The sequence below is a fragment of the Python bivittatus genome, unplaced genomic scaffold, assembly GCF_059951505.1.
Source record: "Python bivittatus isolate LINGU-HERP-01145 unplaced genomic scaffold, Pbiv_v1 ctg000020_np1212, whole genome shotgun sequence".
In the NCBI taxonomy this organism is placed as follows: domain Eukaryota; kingdom Metazoa; phylum Chordata; class Lepidosauria; order Squamata; family Pythonidae; genus Python; species Python bivittatus.
The window spans coordinates 127,700,784-127,715,592 of record NW_028277030.1 but is presented as its reverse complement, the minus strand read 5'-3'; the positions used below and the strand labels follow the sequence as shown (position 1 = coordinate 127,715,592).

The 14,809-nt window shown below is 42.2% G+C and overlaps 1 protein-coding gene across 3 annotated transcripts in view; it reads left to right on the top strand.

Annotated features, from left to right (window-relative positions):
- Positions 1-3,813: 3,813 nt before the first annotated feature.
- The window catches only part of RTN4 (reticulon 4), a 47,160-nt gene continuing 36,164 nt past the window's right edge, over positions 3,814-14,809 (top strand). For 2 of the 3 annotated variants that reach the window (XM_088149429.1, XM_088149423.1), the window contains exon 1: positions 3,824-4,597. In XM_088149429.1, coding sequence (XP_088005555.1) covers positions 4,066-4,597 — 532 coding nt within the window. In that variant the 5' untranslated portion in view covers positions 3,824-4,065. Of the gene's footprint in view, positions 4,598-14,809 lie in introns of all 3 variants that reach the window. The other variant, XM_088149419.1, reaches the window with a different exon arrangement.

Here is a 14,809-nt window from a genome sequence, read left to right as displayed (position 1 = left end):
AAATTGGATGTTAGCCACTTTTATAAGTTGTTTAATTTATGCAGGGAGTTGGTGGGAGACATAGTCTGCCAGATCAGAAGACATGTTTATTACACCCTTAATCTGAAATTCATAGAAGATATTTCATATATTATGTTGGCAGTCATAATTAAAATGTTGAAATGCCTAATGAATGTGATTGCACAGTAACTCTCTCACATGTCTTAATGTTCCCCAGGGGTGTCTGCAGAGGGGCCAAAATATCAGGATAGTGGCTACCACCATACATCTTGACACATGCAAAAAGGATAGGGCTTTGACTGCATGATTATGGCTGCCACCTTGACTTTTTTGACCCCCTCCTTGTGGACATCCCAGATGCTCTCCAAAGGAGACGATGGTGGAGGGGAAATGGAGATATTCTCCATACCTTCCTGAGAAGAGTAGGAGCAGACTGAGGAGCAAAGGATAACAGACCTGCTGCCTAAAAACTTGAATGCAGAGACTAGCCATTCCTTGGAAGTTGATTTTCACCCTTGATTGATGCCTAAGCAGGACTTTTCTTTCATTCCCTGCACAGCAATTTTCCTCATTGCCTCATCTCCATCCTGTTTTGTTTTTTTCCTTTCCCTTTGCAGCTATCCTGAAAAATGAGGGATGGGCATCAACTTCCTTAAGTTAAAATTTAACTTTAACACAGCCAAGCCCTGTGTTGAGTGATTCTCCTTCTGTACTATGTTCCATTCCAATCATTCAGGAGAGACCTCTGTGGCTCAGCATAGACTTTTTGGTGGGCATGGCATGAAAGAGGAGATAGGAACTTTTTCTTTTTTAGAATGTCCTTACCTTAAGTTCTAGGCCACTGAATATTTGCTTCTGTTTTAATAATAACATCTATGAACAGTAAGAAACAATACAGGATTGTAGTGGGAAATGAGCTGTAAATGGACTTATTAGCAGCAACAGTTAAGGCATTCATTGACCTGGTGAGAGCTGGCAAACTGTTTAGAAAACATAGCAGTAGATGCTAGCCAGTCCAGTGCCTGTGCTCAAAAGCTGGACCTATTGTGCTGAATAAATATCAGTGTTGTTGCCATTTTCTCTCCTCACTTTCAAGGAAGAATATTTTGGGTGGTAGTGGTAGTAATGTATTTATTTTCAGTGTCAACCACATTGTTAAAGAAGCAGCTATCCTTATCTATTTTGCAACAAAGCTCTTTTTCCTTCTCCAACATAGCACATTTCTCTAGAAAATTTTATGAGCTATGGACAGCCTGAAGGCCCCATTTACTCACAGAAGATCAAAATGCTGAGTTTTTTTAAAGATTCTGAAAGACTCAGGGGCAGAATGTTAATTTAATTCCCTGCCCCCTTTCTTCTATGGCAGTACAATTGGGCAATACAGCCCAGATCTGGTAGCCCTAAAGGTATTGATCCATTTTATACTTTCAAAGACCATACATGGCATACACCTTCCCCCATCATTGCCCCTCTAAAAAAAGCTCCTGCTAAAATGGAAACCAGGTTTCAAAGAATTTGGCCATTTATGCTATCAAATCCAACTCTTTACGCAGTGCAGAAATACTAATTAAAGCATCCCTCCGGCTGGAAAGTCAATAAAATAAAGTATTAGCAATACTTCTGACTCATTTACCATGATGGGGCAGTTTTTTCTGACAGCATTAGGCTCAGGCAGACCAGCTCTGCACTCAAATAGCCTGTACACCATGAAACTGTTGCAGTCTGTTATTGTCCACAGTAGCAAGACAAGTTCTTTATGGAAGATTCAGGTTTGAATTGTTTTCAGAAATAGACAAAAGTAGTAAATAAATTGAAGCATCAAGACTTGATGTATCATTTGAGGCATTTTAGGAATTTTTTTTTCCTGTAATTGCTAACCCATATGTTTTACATCTTACTCTTTCTCCAACACAAGAGTACAGTAATTTTGTTTTTATCCATACCATGTGACAGGAGTGAAGTATCATCTGTGAATGAGTTGAGCACTGATTATTTTAAGCCACTGGTTAACACCTGACTTTTCATGTTTCTTTATTGAAATTTTCATTATTTTATTTATGTAGTCAAATATTTATATACTGCTTTCCATAAGGCAACTTTATATACTGCTTTCCATAAGGCAACCAACCAATTTTAAAACATAAATTAAAGCAGTTAATTTAAAACACATACATTAAAATGCATGGGAGAAAGATTAAAAAAGATCCCTCCCCCATTTACACAGGAATGGCCTGGGTGAAAAGATGAAATTTCAGTAGGCACCTAAATAATGTATTTTTGGGGGGCAGGAGGAAAATATGCCAAAGAGTAGGAACCACCACTGAGAATGCCAGACTATGGGTAGCCATGACATGAAAATCCCCCCAATTGTTGAATTCCCAGAAAATTCTCAATTAGTCTAAGTTATTGTGTAGGTATCTAGACAATCAGGTATCCTGATCCCAAATCATGTAGAGCTTTATACATCACCTCCAAGATCTTGAATCCAGCTCAGCACCTAACTGGTAGCCAATGCAGTGTTTCTCAAACTTGGCAACTTTTAAGATGTGTGAACATGGCTGGCTGGGGAATTCTGGAAGTTGAAATTCACACATCTTAAAGTTGCCAAGCTTGAGAAATACTGGTCTAAGGAAAGTCCACCATTCCCTCAAACATTTACCTTCTCTAAGTTTTAACAGTACTCCTCCTTTAATTAATGATCTCTAGGAGTGAGCACTGGTGAGACTACTCTTTTCTTCTAGGTCAGGTCGATAAGATTTCACTGGAGAATGAATCCTAGGGAAAGCTATTGGAGTGGGACTATCTTAGCCTTCTGGAAGTCTGGCTTCCGAGGTCCCCCAGGTGCCAAGACAGGGACTTGTTCAACACTACAGAAAAAGGAATCAAAGCTGATGTCTTTTTTCTGAACATCTTTCACACCTTAAAAGACAACTTAGATTTTTTTGGGGGGTGCCTTTGAGTCAGTGTCGACTCCTGGCAACTGCCTGGACAAGCCCCTGCAGTTTTCTTGGTGAGATTTCAGAAGCAGTTTGCCCGTGCCTTTCTAGGGCTGACAAGACAGTGAGTGGCCCAAAATCACCCAACTGACTGCATGTCTAAGGCAGGACTAGAACTCACAGTCTCCCGGTTTCTAGCCCGGTGCCTTAACCATTACACCAAACTGGCTCTCTTAACATAGGTTAAGTAACATTCAAAACTGCAGCCCATTTTATCGTATTTGCCCATCAGCATGCTGCCTCAGTCACAAAGTGACTCTACACTAAGATGCACGAAGCGTTATCCTTCTAAGTCGTAAATCTTTGTTCAAGCATGACTCTGCGTTATGATGTTAATTGTTTAATGTGCATAGCTACGAACTCCTTTGGCTGTGTGGCACCTCGTGAAGCACGCAGCAGTGAAAGGAAAACTACAAACGAATGCGGCTGACCGTCGGCTGCACGTGCGCACAAAGTCTCCCAATTCTCCCTTTCCCCCTCCCCGCGTGCAACTGGGCGTGTGTAGAGCCCTTTCCGAGCCTGGCTCCGAACTTCCGCCTATCATCTTGGCGCTACACCCCACCAGAAACACCACCCTCCGCATCCCTCCCACCCCAACCGTTCTTCTTTGCTGAATAATAGGAAAGACGAGGAGCGGGCGGGGCTTCCTCCTCCGGGAACTGTGATTCTCTTCTCTCATTGGCCCACTGGGCCAACTTTCTCTGTTCGGGTAGGCTGCCGGGAGGCAGGGAGGGCGGGGAGAAAGGGAACCGGGCGTGACTTCTTTGCGCCTCGCACGGAACTTGCAACTTTGCGCGCGCGCCAGTAACCGCCTTCGGTGACTCAGTAGGGCGTGGAGGTGGTGGCGGTGGCGCGTCTCTTCTCTTCTCCCGCGGCATCGCAGCATCTCTCCCAGCGGCGGTGGCTGCGCAGCCGCCCGCCTTGCCTGGCTCCCTCCTCCTCCTCCTCCTCCTCCTCGGCCCCCGCCCCTCTCCTCGCGCCAAGCTCCAGCCCTTTTCCCCTCTGCTTTTTATCGCTCGGCAGTTGTTATCCACCTCATTGTTCCTGCGAAACAAGCCTGGCAACGAGCATGGACGACCCGGACCAATCCTCCTTGGTCTCCACCACCACCACCACCACGGCGGCGGCAGAGCAGGACCGGCGGCAACCGCAGCAGCCCCTTTTCCAGTACCAGTTTGTGAAGGACCCGGAGAACGAGGACGAGGACGACGAGGACGACGACGAAGAGCTGGATGACGAGCAGCTGGAAGTGAGGGAGAGGAAGCCCGTGGCTGCGCCCACGGCCCCCCCGGCGCCCGCCGCCTCCCCGCCGCTGATGGATCGGGGCGCCTCGGGGGAGCAGCCGCCCAGCCCGCCCCCCTTTCCCCAGCCCGCTTGGGCCAGCCCCCCCGTCGTCCCCACCAGCTCCGCTCCTGTCGCTGCCGCCTCCGAGGGCGCCCCTCCGGGGGAGAAGGACAGGGAGCCCCCGCGCAGCGCCCCGCTGCCGCCTCCGCACCGGGAGGAGCCCCGCGCACCCGCCATCCCTCCCCGGAGCGCCCCGCTGCCGCCCAAGCGAGAGGAGCCCTCCGCCGCCAAGAAGGGCGCCGCCCCGGCCTCTCCCGGTGAGTGGATGGCGGGCGAGCGGTCCGGAGGCGGCCCCCCGACGCTGGCGCCCCCTCCGGCGGGTGCGACTGCATTACCCATCACCGCCTAGCCCGGGCTGCTGGCTGGGCACGATAGGCTAGGCAGTCCAGCATATCTGGAGGAGCGCCAGCTTGGGGAAGGCTGGTGGAGGAGGGATTCCCGGAAGGTGTCCGAGGGGTGAGGGGCGTGGCTGGTGGGCTTTGTGATGGAGGGGCAATCGTGTAAGGGAGAAGAGGCCAAACTGTGTGCGCGCGTGCAGGGCGGGGACACAGCAAGTAAGTTAGCCATGGTTTTCTAAGGCCCTGAAATACGTGCGGTGGGGATTGGCGAGTTTAAAGGAAAGGGCCGGGGAGGTGGCTGCGGTGGCCTTTCGAAGTAGCGCTTTCTTTGTGTGTTGCGGCAGAGAGAATTTGCCTGACGGTGAGCTAAGTGGAATTGTATCTCCTGTGAGCCGAACTGGGCAAAGCTGCTTGTAAAGTCAGGAGGGTGAATTGGTAGCGGTGAGAACTGGAGAAAGAAACAGACGGAAGTATGTTTACGGGTGTGAAGGCTTTGGGGTCAAGTAGTTATCGGGGATGAGGTTTAAGCCCTGTGATCCTGGAAGGAATTAGTAGAAGATGGGAGTGGATCATAACCCTGTTCTGGTAGTCACCTAGGAAGGGGTTACAGGATGCCCTGGAAAGGGAGAGGAGACTTGTTTTAAAGGGGGTGTTGGAATTTGAGTAGGGTGTTTGTGGCGATGATGCGCTGGAAATGTACCAAGGTTTGTATTGGAGAGATTCTGCAGTGAGAAGATGGGTGTGGCAGAGACTTTGTGGGCATGCAGTGTGCTTTGTCAAAGCAGTCTGATGCAAGGGGGATTTGCTGATATGTGTTATATGTTTGCTTGAAGAATAGTTATAGGCTGTTGTAATTCTTGTTATTTATTACACCAACTGGTAGCTTTTCCTTTGTGTCTGGAGTCTGTTGTTAACATTGTTTCCCACCAGAGATGTTAATATGTGCAGTCTGCAGGAATTCAAATGCCAGCGTTGTAGAAAATAATAAGGATGTTACAGGAATAGTTCTGTCTGCCACAGTGGCGTAATGCAGTATGCTGGAAGAATGTATCACAAAGAGGGAGGGTGGGGTAATTGCCTTTTTTTTCCCCTCTGACTTTTTGATGCCTAACCATTTCAGTGGTAACAAATGAAAAAGGCTGAGTTTTTTCACCACATCCTCTTCTTTTTAATTCTCATTTCTGCCCTCTCCCCCTGCTCCTCCCCCCTTTGTGTGTGTCGCCCTTGGATTAGCTGATCCAGAAAACTTTTCTTTCTTTTTTGTTAAGTATGTTTGTGAACTCAGTTCTTCTCACTGTCCTATGTAGGCTACTGTATGTAGCTCTGCATGGTGTGTGTGTGGGGGAAGGTTCTGCAGGCTGTCTGAAGCTTCAGGTTCCACCAGACTATTGTTACTGAAAGCCCGCCTTCTCTTCGCATGCACTGGTTCAAGAATCAGTGAATGATTACTCTAGTCCTCCTACAGCAAGCACAGGAACCTCCCTTCCTGTATAAAGAGCTAGTAAAGTAGGCCAGCCTTCTGTCATGGCCCAGCTTTGGCCCTAAACAGACTACTATGCAGCATTTTTTCCCTTGCTTCTTTCAAAGATGCCTTTGCATTAGCAAAGTTAATTTAAAAATCTATACAAAATAGAATATAAACATGTACACAAAAACATCAAAAAGCATAGCATACTATGTTGCTTAACAGGTATTAACATAAATGGAAGAAGCCTCTAAAATAAGTGTTAAATTGTAGGAATTAAATTGACCAAGAATTAGTAGCTATTCAGTAATAATAGTATCAAAGTTCATGTTCAACCTTTGTAAGGATGTTTTAAAAATGAGACAGAAAAATATCTAAATGATACTTCTGCATTCGTTTAGAACATCTTTAATGATCAGAGACAGTATAGTTGCAAAATAATACTTGTTTTAAAGCATAGCTTTAAAGATACATTGTATGTATTTGTAGCATTGTGTAGTTATTAAAATCACAAACCACTGAATAGGAATTGCATAATTTAAAGTTCAGTTACAAATGGAATTAACTTCCCTTAGTTACAAACTTGACACCCTGAAATGAAATACAAACAATTTTTAAGTAGCAAAAATACCGACAACATAAGTATTTATTTGATGTAGACTTCTGTATAGTTAGTGGAAAGCTGGATAAAAATCCATATTTTGCCTATAAAGTCTGACCTGGATGGAAGTTGTCACAGATTCTGTAGCCACTTAAGGAAGTAGCAGCTTTTTGGAGGGTGAAATATGACATGTTTAAGTCAAATGATTAGGCAAAATAATATCTCTTTTGAATCAAGCTCTGCTCTTCGTGATTTGATATCCATGTAGTTTCTTGGTAATGGTACAAAAATGCCTTAATGCTCCAAGATTATTTTTTACTTATCAATTTAGCTTTCAGCCCTTTTATGTTTTGGTGGTCACCCATTCAAGTATTAGGTATTCACCAGGCCTAACCCAGCTTAGATTTCCAATAACATTGACCAGGTGCTGTCACTTGCTAAGACAAATGGTAAAACTCCCTTTGATTTAAATGAGGATAGAAGCATGCATATGTTGAACAGCTTTTCAACTGTCAGTTTCATCTATCAATGAGAATTAATTCCATCATACAGCAGGGCCTCTCTCCGTACAATTTTGGTCAGATCATTTTGTTACATTTTATATTTTAAATCAGGGGACAAAATTAATGACAAGAATGTTCTTCAGTCAGAGCTAATACTTTTTATGCGTTATATTTTCACTGTGATAGAACAGTTTGTGAGGATAAATCTTACATTATTTTGTGAATAGGTCAAGATATATTATGGATACAAAAATGTAAGAGAAAACAAGCATGAAGATATTTATAATTCAAAGCAAATACAAAATATTCTGTTAGTCCATTAACAATAAATACTTAGACATATAAACTACTGCAATGTAGTAAAAAACAATACTAGTAATCTTGGAACAGCTTTGGAGGGAAAAGCCTTCATTTCTCTTGGAGACCCTAATCTTGTAGGTTTTGCTGTCTAACTAGCAAATTCAGTGTGCTGGATAGCATCAGTCCTCTGTTACCATAAGACTGTATCTCCCCCTGGGATGGTTTGAACTCTTCCATGGCAACTGTCAATGCTTAGGTGAGGTCTCTGGAAAGATTTTTTTTCTTGGTACATGTGATGTCCAGAATGCCCAGCAGTTATTACTGTAATTCAAGTCATTGCCAGTTAGAGCTGCAGTCTGTAAGTTCACACTGAGTCCATACACATCTTGTACTGATTTTCTGCCTTTTGAGGGGATCAGTCTAAATATTAACATTTCTCTGCTTTTGTTTGGTTTATACTGTTTATTGTCATTTTGCTCTTCGATCAAATCCATGTCTACTTGCTATTATATATACAGTCTCTAATTAGATATCATCTCATTAAAGTCTTTGTTTTCTCATTTATCTTTTTCCTCCATTTCCCACTTTTTCTTAAAGTTGGGTATTTTAACCATTTTTTTTTTTTTTGCTCAAAAAGTACATTGAATTGCCGCAAGATTTCCCCCCTCAGATGTATCATTTTTATCAACATTTTAGTGTCTGTTTTTTCTTTCAGGTGTACTATTGCAATAGGAATTTTCTTTTATAGCGATTACTGAAATCTGTTCTGTTTTCAAGTCAGTCTTATGTTGATATGACTAAAATTTAGAGCTGTTTCCTGCATTGTGATGTAGGTGATAACACAATGGACTTTCACACTCTAGCCTGCAAATATATGTCCTATATTTGTGTACTCTGGAGCATAGAAAGCTCCCTGTTTAAAGTACATCAGCACATCAGAGAAAGGTCTGTATTAACGCCATTTATATGCTGATCTAATAAATATAGGGAACTTGGTATATGTGTAAAATTAAAAACCACATAAGAGTTTCAACTTTTCATTGCAAAGTTTACAACCCCAGACTTTATTACTTCATTCTAATTTTCCAAATTACACAATTTTTCTGTAATGTATAGTCAGATGGAGTAGTAAATATTTACAGCCTTATTTTTAAGCTGTCTTTTACAATAATATAAATGTTGGCAAGAGTGGGAGTTTTATGTAAAAGATAATTGCAAGATGGTCATCATGAATAATAAATATGGGACTATGCTTATTAAGAAGTTAATATATTTCTCCAGCCATCTTTATGGCAAGGATCAGAGAAATTATTTTTAAAACAACATTGTGCAGCTGTTTTAGGATTTTGTTGATAACTTCTGTAGAGGATTACATTCAAGAATTCCAAATCTCTTGTTGGCTACACTAAACACAGTTGTTAGAAGATACAATAGTGTCTCTATGCCATAATGTGTCTAATCTTGGCACATTATGGATGAATAGCAAAATGATACCTTGCATGTCCTAAAATTCTGCCTTGGACAGGATTTTTGGCTGAGTCCAGACGGCAGAGGATGAGATGGTTAGATAGCATCACTGAAGCAATGAGCATGAAACTGAGTAAACTCAGGGAGGCAGTGAAGGACAGGAAGGCCTGGCGCAATATGGTTCATGGGGTCACGAAGAGTCGGACACGACTTAACGACTGAACAACAACAACAGGCTGTTCATATAATGTTGCAACAATGTCTAAGATTGGAAAAAAACATTTATTCCAGTTTGATACTATATCATGTAGTACTGCTAATGTGAATAAATACCAGAGTTTATCTTCAGTTCCTTCTTCTCCCCAAGAAGTACATGAGTTTACAAATGATAACCATTTATTAAGTCCTGTGTAAGAACCTAATTACATGCATTAATAATTTTTTGTGTGTGTGAGCTTTCATATTCATCCAGGGAATATACTGTATTAAAGAAATTTGCAGCATCCAATTTTTCACTTGGTTCCTCAGACCAAACTTACATTTTGGATGATCTCAATATTGGCCCTCTAGCTAGAACTCTAAAAAGAGGAAGCAATTAGCCAGTCACAACCAGAGTGAATGAACAGGAAGAAGGGAGATTTCCAAGTAGAGAACAGGGGAGGAGCACATTGACCCTCTCATCTTCAGAGGCAAAGCTTGTGGGATTCAAATGCTGAAAAAGTATACAATAAAGCTAGCTTTTAGCTAAAATAATGGCAAGAAAGCAAAACTTGCCAATAAATAGTATATGAAAGTAGAAAGCCAACAGAGGAGAGAATGTTTTCTGGTTTATTTCATAGAGTGTCAAATATATGATAATTTATTAAACTTGTAGGCTGCCCGATTCTCAACAACTGGTGGTCTTTCTGTTGGGTATAAAAAATATTTGCTCAGTGCGGTGAGCTGCTGGCTCTCGGAAGTCTCTTCCACTGAAACTAAGGTGGCTGGGTTGCAGAGGCAGTAAGATATGTGGACAAGACCTTCTGGAATGTGTGACATTTGTCCTGCTCCGAAGAAGATAGCTCCCTCATTATCATAGAGAATGAGAGTCTTGGGAAGGAAGATATAATTTCCAAAATGAGGGAAATGTTCTCATATCAGGAGCCACACATTCTTGGATGATGAACTCATGCCCTCTCATGAGGATACTCCTCTTGGAAGCAGAAGGCTTTTGATTGCGGGTGATTTGCCTGCCCAGTAGCATATCTAGACAGCCTATGATGTCTCCAAATTTCACTCCTAGCAGGCAAGTCATCATGCAAGTTTCACATCTGTCACAAACCCACAAACTCTGAGGAAAGAGTTGGGTTTGTCTGGGCTGAAGAAGAGACATAGTAAGATAGCCTCATTAGATATTTTAAATGTGTTACATCAGTAATGATGCCATATATAATCTGCTTCAGAAAGCAAAGCCTTAAATAATGAATTTAAATGCTAAGATAGGGAAAATTCTTTTTAAAGACAGGTGTAGAATCTTTGACAACAAAATATTTCAGAATGAATATAGGTAGATTTCTGTTTTTTTAGAAATTTTAAAACACAGGCTACCTATCTAGGGTGATGCAATAACATTTCTTAGACTGGTAAGGCTTGGAATAAGTCAATTTGTGGCCTGTTGCAACTTCATTATTTTTTATAACTTATGGTGCAAAGCTTTCACTTTTAAAATGAAACAGTGCCTTTCCTCTGAGCTATTAGTGACTCTCAGCCAATATTTTTTGGAATATGCTCCTTTGGAGAGGTGAGCCTATCTAAATTGCACACAATATTGCAGTAGTGCAAAAACCTGTGCTTGATGAAAATCTGTTACAATTTCTAGGTTACTAAGATTAGGAGAATCCGCTTCTTTAAGTTTCTTTTAATTTCTCATTTTGGTAAATCATAGTTTTTTAAAAGATATATTCACTAAAAAAATTTTTTTTGCATATTCCACAATAATACTAATTTATGTTTGCAGTTCTGTACAACCCATCTCATTTTGCAAACAGATTTGTGGATGCAGTTCATTTTGGTATATTTTCATACCTGTATGCATTTTTGTCCAGGTATTCCTTTCCTTTTTAATTGGCAAACTGATTTGCAAAATTCACAGAAGTGTGAATTTAGAAAGACAAATTTCTGTATGTGTATATTTCTCTCCGTTCAACAGAGCAGTGATCTTCTCCTTATATAATGCTTATCAGCTGTTCCTAATGATCTATCCAACTACTTCTTGTTTTCTATTTCTTCAAAACCTTTCTACTAGTAATATAGTAGTTAAATCTATAAACAAAAATTTACACAGTGATATAAAATAACAAACTATGCATGCAGATTTTTGTATATATTTTCAAGTCATAGTACAATGACAAATGGTAGTATTTTCTTCTAATGATGAATAGAAAACTACTTAGTAATTTTGGGGGTGGACTCCAAGTCAGTGTTGACTGAGTTTTATTGGGAAAATTTTCAGAAGTGGTTTGCCATTGCTTTCTTCCTAGGGCTGAGAGAGAATGACTGGCCCAAAGTCACCTACCTAGCTTCATTGCCTAAGAAAGGACTACAACTCACAGACTCCCTGAGCCTGGTGCCTTAATTACTGCACTTAGTTAAAAAAAAAAAAATCATAATGTGCTTCTTTATTTCTCCCCACCAGATCCTTTTTTGTTGTTGAATAAGCATAGAGATAATTGCTCAGAATAAAACTATAATGTAATTCCTTTGCTTAATTGAATATTAAGAAATCACAGGCTAAATAAAATGCTTTGTGTTTTAGAAATTGAGCGAAAATTCCAAAATAAAATAGCAAAGTACTTTGGAAGTGTATTGTATAATATGTTCTCTAGTACATGAAGGTGTATTCAATATAACTTTATATACCATTAATGAAATGGAGAAATATTTATTTATTTTTAAAAGTTAAATGTTTTTCAGATGCTTTTCTAAAAGAAGTAGCACATAATATTAGGTAAGGTAGAGTGAAAAGAATATTTTAGTTCAGAATCTGTGGAGATGAATGAAACCACTATAAGGAAAAAACAAGAATGTAAATGTGTTAGAGCAGTGTTGTCCAAACTTGGCCACTTTAAGATGAGTGGACTTCAACTCCCAGAATTAGTGGCCAAGTTTGGACAACACTGTGTTAGAGAGTAAAAAGAGCAACTTGTTACTGCAGTGATGGAGCAACGTTCATGCTTTTCTCCGCTCCTTGGAATGTGGAGGAGTTGGAGTGCCACCACTCTTTGCTGATGGCCATTTCATTAGCCTTTCCTTTATAGATAATTGCAAGAGGATATTAAATTCATACGCACTAAACAGTACTTGGTGTCATAGTCTCATATCATCCAGGACTTTAAAAGACAAAATCAGCTCCATGAATTGAGCTTGGAAATGAATTAAAAACTAAAGTAAATCTTAATATTCAAAGTAACATAATATAGTAAAATCTAGTTACTTAACGTCCGTTCATTCAGCGACCTTTCAGGAACCATTCAAAGTTACAATGGCACTGAAAAAAGTGTTGCAGCACCCCCACAGTCACATGATAAAAATTCGGGCCTGCCCACATTTACAGCCACCCCCTGCTGCACTCGCCCTCCCATCTCCCTGGCGCCTGCCCCCAGTGCAAAGGATCGTCCCGGCCAGCCCAGAATTCCTTTCCAGCATGGCCTGAGAACGATGGGACTTAAAATTCTACACTTCTGTGTGGCTACTTTAAGAATGACATATCGCCACTACTCACAAAATGAAACAGCCAACATAGCCTCTCTATTTAGGCACCGGTGGCCCCTCACTCCATAGAGGACCACTGAAAGATCACCGCCATACTAGACTAGAAAACACTCCGCCTCACAGTGTGGCTTGTTTGGTTTCTGAGGTAATGACACAAGTGTCTGGGAAGTGGAGGGGAGAAAGGGGTTGTTGCTCATTCAAGGCCTGCCGGGCAACTGCTGTTGGTTGTGTTTTCTTTTGTGAGTAGTGGCAGCGCAGTTTCCTACTCCTTTAGAAAAAAGGGGCTGCATCTCCAGGTGATAGATTGGGTGCTTCTCTTGTTCTTTTAATTTAAAGTTACATAGCCTTCTTCTGCAAAGCTCAGATTACTTGGTTTCTACATCCTTCCCTCCCTCCCTCCCCTAATTTATTCTGTCAAATCCTGGGAAGAGGGTTAGATTATGATAAGAAAGAAGCTCATGCTTACACAGCCAACTTCATGGTTGAGGAACGATTTTAAATCTGGGTTTCTCCCCAGTGAACTACAGGTTGTCATTCTTAAAGCAGCTCCCCAGATTTGTAGGATTTTAAGTCTCATCGTTCTCAGGCCATGCTGGAAAGGAACTCTAGGCTGGCCAGGTCGATTCTTTGTGCTGGGACGATCCTTCGTGCTGTGGATTGTCCTGCAGCAATCCATCCTTGTTGATCCTTCATGCTAAGGTTTGCCCCAGCTGGCAGAGCCCTGGCCCCTTCCCTTCCCAGCAGGGCGGTGGCACACACCTGCTTCCCCACAGTACCCCCCCCACCTATAGCGCTCATCCACCTGTATGTGGCATGATGGTGAGGCCAGTGGAGAGGAGGCAGGCAAAGACTATGAAGGTCAGCTGGGGAGTGGTGGAGTGGGTGGGTGCTGTGGGTAGACAGGCACCAGGGAGCATGGGCGGGTGAGTGAGTGCTGTGCCTTGCACACACTGCCACCGGGACAGTCCTCCACATTGCGGATTGTCCAGCAGTCCTTTCTTGTCAATCCTTTGCGCTAAGGATCATCCCAGCCTGCAGGGGGTATGCAGTGAGGTGCAGCATGAAGGATCATCCCAGCCCGCAGTGGCGCACAGCAGGTGGGAGTGGCAGCATGTAGGTGGGCAGCTGAAAGAGCAGAGATGGTTAGATAGGTGGGTGGGTGGATTTGAGACGGTCCCCTACCCTGGAAGAACTGAGGTTGGGGGCTGGGAGGGACCAAGCCAGGAATGGTTTGGATAGGGGTGGATCCTCACCTAAGGACTGCGGACTCACTTAATGGCAACAGGGATTGCCTGAATTGCCATTGCTAAGAGGGGTGGACATGTGACGTTTCACTTAACAACCACTTTGCTTGGCGACGGAGTTGCCAGTCCCAATTAAGGCCATTAAATTAGGACTACCTCTACTTAACACTGATAATTATGTAGTTTTACTATTATTAGTAAACAATTGGGAGCTTAGGGGTTTTCTGTATACTGTGGGAATCAAAGATGATTGGAAGCACTAATCTCATTAATGTTAGTCAATTCAACAACCATATGCCCCAGGGTGCAGCTTCCTTCAAAGTTACCGGGTAACATCTTATAAACACATTCTCCGCATATCCAGTAAGAGCCTGGCTTTAAAATGACATGTTTGTGATAATGAGCCAGAGCTTTCAGCTTCTGGAGACAGTCACTGACATGCCATTTGTTCAAATTAATCATCTTCAGGTATTTTATGTGTACTAACTTTTGGCAGCAAACCATCTGTAAAAGTACTGGTTAAAGTCAATGGCATGCTAAATTTTGGATTATTGTTCACTGAACGCTTAATTAATTAATTCATCTTTCATAATAATCCCCTGGGTTCTCATCACTTCTCTGGAAGCAAGCAGCAATCTTGCACCAGTCTGGTTTTATCGGGTACTAAGTCTTTATTATTGCCAACAGATTTCCCTTGGCTTGGGTGAGTTCAGTCTCTGTGTCAGGGTTCTGAGCTGGCCAGACTGCTTCCCTTTGCAGTCGTTTCAACTGGTCAGGATTCATTATGCATATTGATTGACA